The 7,042-nt window shown below is 24.1% G+C and overlaps 2 protein-coding genes across 4 annotated transcripts in view; one reads left to right on the top strand and one right to left on the bottom strand.

The window, feature by feature from the left end:
• Nc73EF (oxoglutarate dehydrogenase Nc73EF) overlaps positions 1-460 on the bottom strand; it is an 11,774-nt gene extending 11,314 nt beyond the window's left edge. For all 3 annotated transcript variants that reach the window (XM_017909909.1, XM_017909910.1, XM_017909907.1), the window contains exon 1: positions 369-460. The gene's annotated coding sequence lies outside the window, so the exon portion shown is untranslated. The remainder of the gene's footprint in view (positions 1-368) is intronic.
• Positions 461-1,198: 738 nt separating this feature from the next.
• The window catches only part of LOC108554587 (uncharacterized), an 11,462-nt gene continuing 5,618 nt past the window's right edge, over positions 1,199-7,042 (top strand). The window contains 10 exon segments of the mRNA XM_083287413.1: positions 1,199-1,232; positions 1,401-1,628; positions 1,736-1,959; positions 2,049-2,481; positions 2,539-2,836; positions 2,912-3,194; positions 3,256-3,615; positions 3,700-4,019; positions 4,089-4,221; positions 4,382-4,668. Coding sequence (XP_083143539.1) covers positions 1,199-1,232; positions 1,401-1,628; positions 1,736-1,959; positions 2,049-2,481; positions 2,539-2,836; positions 2,912-3,194; positions 3,256-3,615; positions 3,700-4,019; positions 4,089-4,221; positions 4,382-4,648 — 2,580 coding nt within the window. The 3' untranslated portion in view covers positions 4,649-4,668.

The raw sequence follows: 7,042 nt of genomic DNA, 5'->3' as shown, positions 1-7,042 counted from the left end.
AAAAAATCGCTTTTCATTCGTATAAAATTGTATTATAGGTTACTTGATTTAATTATTAAAAATGTTTTAATGTGTACTGCTATATTAATAATAAAAATGTAAAACAAATTTTAAAGTTATCAAATTCATTTTCTCAAATATACGAAAAAGATAACTACATTTATTAAGTCAGGTGACTATTTTCGACTGGTGCAACAATTTTACGTAATCGGAAATGTCATGAAAAAAGATTTCAAGAAAATATAATACTTGTCATTAGAATTGATTTTCTTTGCAGAACTACCAACAGCTATTTCTAAAAATTGTGCTTATTCTTCATTAACGTTATGATTACAAATCAAACATTAATGAAATACAAATTTACTTACCTGATGTTAACGCAACAACGATGACAGGCCGTCCACCATTTACAACTCACAAGTAGATCGAACGACGTCTTCTTCAAATACAACTGAGAGACAGACATCAGCGCACCTAACGTCCAATATTGCAGCCAGTATTACAAAAATTCGATTTAAAAATGTATCAGGTGTTTTTTTGTTCTAGACTTTTCTCTTTGTTAATTACTTTAAATATATTTTTAAATTTGTTACCAACACTTAAATATCTATAACTCACTATATAATTAATATTATCATAATAACAAATTATATGTTTAAGTATATGAGTGTCCTTTATTATTTCAAATTTATGTATTGCATTCTATTTAATTAAATATAAATTTAATTCTTGCTTAATACTAATTTATGATTAACTTCTAAAATAAAGCGAATATAAAATTTTTTCTAAGAATTAAATATGTTGATAATAATTAATATTTGTAATTAGGATTCAACAATATGACAATAATGAAATGTAATTTCTAAATTGTGTGAGAATGTAAGTCGATATTGTATTAAATATATGAAATTTAAATATTTTCCATGTTTTTAACAAGAATCAAAATTTCTTGTTAATGATTTTGTTTTACTGAAAGAAGAACATATCGGAAACAAAAGAGACTTATGTAAAAATGTAATCGATAATCGGTAAAAGTCTAACCTGTGAGTTCTTATATCTCGAATTTTTGTAGATTTCTTTTAGTTTTATACTATTACAAATTTCTTTTATTCGTTAAAAATTTTAATTTTTATTATTGACCTTATTTATGATGATTATTTGATAATTAAACTATGTACATTAATTAATCAAAAACAATATGGATATTAATAACAAGAAAAAATATTGTGCTGGTAATTATATATTTATTATTTTCTGATATTCTATTATTATAATTAATGTAGAAAAAAGTTTTAAATATATGTTTAGATACACCTAAGTAATTTATATTATGTTTTACACTAATAGTAAATATTTATGTTCATAGTAAATCTCATTATGTTAATTTTTATTTCATTTAGATATGAAAAATGTAAAACAGTGGTTAAATTCTACAAAAGAAAGGTGTGATTCTTTGAAGTCTCATATGAAATATATGAAGATGTTGTATCATGATATGCCAAAAATACAAGAACCAAAAAAAACTTTATTTTGTCCAAATTGGCAAGATTCTAAAATTAAGGTTTCCAATAATAATGAAATTATAATTCCTAGTAATAATTCTTTGGAAGAGTATTCTGATATCCAATGTTAGTTTGAAGAACGAAATATTTGATGTTTTTTATTACTTTACATTTTATTATTATAACTATTGTAAATTATAAAAAAATAGATTCAAATGTATTTTATGTTACAGATAATATAATTCATAAGAATGAACCTTCTACAACTTCAAACTTATCAAATATTTTATCAAAAATTATTGTATCACATAAAGAAAAAGAAAAACAAACAAACTTAAATAAAGATGAAGGAACAGAAATTGAATTATCTTCAATTATCCCTCGAGCTTATGATATTCTACAGAATACAGACGCTCGATCAAAATCATTGTTACAAATTCAGAAAAAGAACATCGTAGTATGTATCATATTTAAGTCATGAATATATTTGATGCACACTTTAAAGGAAATTGTCCTTCATAATTATATTTATAAAAATCTTATTAGCAATGTGAAGAACACAGTCAAAACTGGCAACTACCACATGAAAAGCATTTAGCAGAATATTCTACAGAATTAATAGAAAATATTGAAAGCCCAAATGAATCTTTTGAACAATTAATTCTGAATAATCAAAATGGGTATTTATTTCAAGAACCACCTTCTGTAAAAGATGATATTAAACATGATGTTCCTGGTAATGTAAAAGATGAGTCTATAGATAAGAATAAAATTTGTACAAAATGTGAGAAAAAAGAAAAAGCAATTTCTTCAGCATTATCAAGCAAGAAAGGTTCTCTGTGCAAGCTTGATGACATTGTTTCATTAAAAATTAAAAAACGAAGAAAAAAAATACATTGTTCTAATTCAAGAAGTACTGTAACCACAAGGGATACTACTTTCTTGGGAAAAAGGGATACGAAAAAACGAAAACAAAAAAGTATTAAATAAAAATATCCATTTAAGAACTTTATATAGATTTTTATGTATATTTTAGATAGTGTAAATAATCGCCATAATTTCAAGTCTCAACAAACATCCAATGAAGTAGTAGAAATTTATCATAATACTGCAGCAAAGACTGGTAGCACTTCAGCTATTCCTAGTAAACATTCAAAGCTTGAACATCATATGAACTATATAAACATATTAACATCTTCAGCTATAAATAAACAACAAAACTTGCCTGTAAAACCGAAATGCGAAGATAAAAACTATCAAAATGTTTGTGATATTAATGTAAATAGTTCACAAAATTGCTCTCAGATGCATTACCAAACTGAACAGAAAACAGAGTAAGAATTTATATTAATGATTATTATATGTAGACATGATAATACTAAAAGTATAACATTTATTTTTATTTTTAGAGGTATAGGTACAATTACTAATGATTTAAATTATAATTTGGAATCTTCAACCACCCCTTTATGTACTATGGAAAAATATAATTCACATCAATGTCAACATGCAATTATACAAGCATCATATTGTGATCCAATAATTACTCACAATTATGAAATGCCTACTTTAGCTTCAAAATTAAAAAGAGCAAATCGTTCGTATTTCGGTAGATTTAACTTTCAAAATATACCCTTTGTAGTGGGTACTTCTGTATCCCCCAGTCATAATTTAGGTTTAAATATACAACAAGTATGTTATTAAATATGAAAACAAAGCATATTAATTATTACAACTTTTCACTATTTAAAAGGTTTTAAGTATAATGAAAACGAGACAATCTGCTGCAACTGGAATTACTCCTCTTCTTATTCGTAAAATTAGTAGAGGTATGAAACCTGCATCTATCCTCATAGAACAAATAAATGATCAACAGAGTAAATTGTCTCATATGCACTCTCAAATGAATAATACACATATGCAGAAAGAAAATTTATTTATGAGTAAAGGTGGACACTTAATAGAGAATGGAAATATGTTTTTAAAATATAACAGGAAAGGAGTAAGTAGTTTAAATGTGAATTTAGAATCAAGTCTTGAACAATATCAAAATCTGTAAGAAAGAATTAATGGCAATATAAATAAGTTTGAAAATTTTCATAAAAAAAAAGGTGTGATCGATGGGAAATATAAAAACTAATATGATTAAATGCATATGTTTTATTTTAAAATATAAAAATCTAGTTTTTACTTGTAGGATACTAAATCAGAAAATCAATTAAATACATTTAATACAACACAAATATTACATACAACAGATAATAAAATGTTGAAATTATTTACTTCTCAACAAAATGTAAAAACAAAGATGGGAACTTCAGAAATGCAATCTAAACTATATCAGGTAAAATTATATAGATTAATAGGTTGTTAGAGAATATTAATCTAAAACGAATTACAGGAACGTATATGTGACAAACACATTTCCAGTACCTCAACAGCTAATCATTCTCAAGACTCAAAAGGAATAAAAGAAGTTCTTATTAATCTTCATGATCAATTTGAAGAAATGAACATGTAAGTTAATTAATGTTAGAGTAAAACTTTGTAATCTATATTAATTTAATATTTTTTACCCAATTATAGGAAGTATGAAAGATTACAAACAAAAGCAAAAAAATATAGTGATAAAGATTTAGAAGAAGAAATGTTACATTTAGAAAAGGAGTTAAGTACTAAAGAAGATGAGATAAATGCTGTTGTTAATTTATATAAAGAGGTAAACTAATTTTCTATATTTTAATTTAATTTAAATTGAATCATGATGTTTTGTTATGTTGTTTATAATGTTTAATAAAGTTGTATGTATGTAATGTTTTGTAAAGTTGTATAATGTAAACATCTATTAAAACTGTTTTGATGTTTTTTTTTTATCCTAGGTAATGGCATTAAAACATCAAATGAATTTATTACAAAAAAAGAATAGTTATTTTTGTATATCAAGTGAAATTCCATTGGGATCAGATAAATTATATGCAGCTGTACCATTTACTTCAACTAAATCTAATGGACTGAGTTTTCAGCAAAGGCCTTTCCATAAAAGAGGAAATAATATTATCACAAGAGAACCTACTTCTCTTCGTTTAGCCGGACTTCTACGGCAAATTCAGACATTTCAGAAGCAATTAAAACTGACGTCGTGGTAATGTCAAATCATATTTATCGTGTAAGTTGAAATTATTAACAAATTTCTTACATGATATTTATTGAAACGCATTTTTATGTAATATCATTACAAAAAAAAATGATAAAAACATAAAAAATATAAGGCAAATAAAATTTTTAATATTTTTTCTTAAGTAAATAATTATGTCGTCCTAATATGATATTTTATCATTTATCATTATAATATTTAAAAGAATATAATCATAATTTATATTACAAATATGTAAAGATATTATTAGAGTTGTTCGGAACAACAAAAACAATACTTTAAGCAGATTATTTTTCCTGTTTATTCAATTCTGCATGCCATTTAATATAACGGGTAATAGATTTGTGTATAGTTCTCTAAATTTATATATGCACTTGTTTTGTATTTATACCATTTATACATAATCTCATGTTTTCAAATGCTTCAGAATACTTCAAATTTTGATAATATATTAATTCTTTATTTATTTATTTACTTATTTCATCTTTAATGTTTAAATATTGTCCAAATCTATAGTTACTTTTATTAAATAAAATCTAATCATTTATAAAAGAAGCTTGTTTTCTAGAAGTATGGAATTTTAATTTAACAATGACAGAAATATTTATTCCATATGTTTTCAATATATTTCATATGCTTTCTATTATAATATCTATAAAGATATGTCTCTTCTATAATGTACAAGATTTATTTTAGATAACATTGATAGAAAATGTTTTATTTTCACAGCAGTATTCTTTTTTCTTTTATTATAAAGATTACTGCTTGTATATTTAAAATTGGACAAAATAAAATATTTCTGATATTTGATATAAAATGATTCTTTTATATTTTTGCAAAACATATTAGAGGATGTTTGAAAATCGTGGAAGGAAATTATATAAAAAAAATATTTTTGCAAGTTATTAAAAAATACAAAAAAAATTATGTTTTATTAAATTAAATTGCCAGATTTTCCAATTTGATTTTTCTACTTTATCTTTCTTTTGTTCTCTCTTTCTTTGTCTACAAAGAGATATAACATTACTTAATTTACTACTTTTATCTTACGAACTTTTAAATAGATCATCAATCTCGATTACCTTCTACGAAAGAGACGGCCGAAAGCATTCCCTCATGTCAAGAAGTCATTTCTATCAAAAAAAAATCTTCACACACACTCTTCCATATTAATACAAGTAATATATCTCATTTTATATCACAGACTAAAAAATGCTTTGGTCTACAAAATCCTTTTCTGTTTCATTCATTTCAAATATTCTAATTAAGTGGATAAAATTTATAACAAATGCCAACTGGACCAATGCAAGATCAAAATGTTTAAAGGAATCCATTTTTTTATGTGAGTGTGCGAAATGGATTAGCGCTAAAGAGCTAGGGCTGCCGCAACTTTTATGTAGCAAACAATATAAATTAAACGAAAATATGTTGCAAGGAACTAATTGAAATTACGCACATGATATTTCAGCAATTTTTTATAATAGATTTAAAAATTTGAACATCGATCAATATGATTTTAATCAAGATTTTAAATCATATACATATTTATAAATATATATTAATTTATAGGATACTTCCTACACTGTTATTTATCAATTCTTCATTCATATTAGTTAAGCTCTGTAGCTTTTGTTTGCATCAAAACTATAATATTAAAAAATGCGAACCCCTTCGGCGCACTTCCATATGAATAGAATTCGCAAAGCATTTCTTTCATTTGATACGATTTAAACTGAAATTATAGCACCTTCTTCTAAGACGCTTTATCAAGTTGAATTTTAAGGCTACTGTTTATATATATCATACTTGCATTATTTTAGAATAATTGCCTTAAAATTTTACTTGTACAAATACAAAACGAAAAAATTAACGAGGTTTCAATGAATATGTTTAATACAGCTATAAGACTGTAACAGTTTATAGTACTCTACAATTATAACATGTGATATCTTTTACAAGGTACTTATATTACAATTAACCCCACAGATCCGTTCTTTATTCTCAACATTCAATCTGATGATAATTCTCAAACAGTAAAATAAACATTAATTTTAATTTTAAGTAATATATGCTATAGGTATTTGTCTCTTCTAGTTTTGCTTGATTGACATATTGGTTTAAAAAAGAAAAATAATATTACATGCTATGTAATATAAAAAAAGATATTAATTTTTTAATAATAGCAATTTGAAACTGCAAATAATATTATTAATGAATAAAATATAGAAATGCAAATGCACTGTCTAATTAGAAAAAAGTTAATGTACAATGTATATATTTATACAATATACATGTTATATTTGATGATGATTAAGAAAATTATGTTCATAATTTGTCACTGTTCCTTCTTAACCCTTTTATTTTTTTTTTCTTTTTTTTTTTTTTT

This window comes from Eufriesea mexicana, unplaced genomic scaffold (assembly GCF_001483705.2).
Source record: "Eufriesea mexicana isolate 0111107269 unplaced genomic scaffold, ASM148370v2 scaffold36442, whole genome shotgun sequence".
Taxonomy (NCBI): Eukaryota; Metazoa; Arthropoda; class Insecta; order Hymenoptera; family Apidae; genus Eufriesea; species Eufriesea mexicana.
This window is presented reverse-complemented; position numbering and strand designations above follow the sequence as displayed.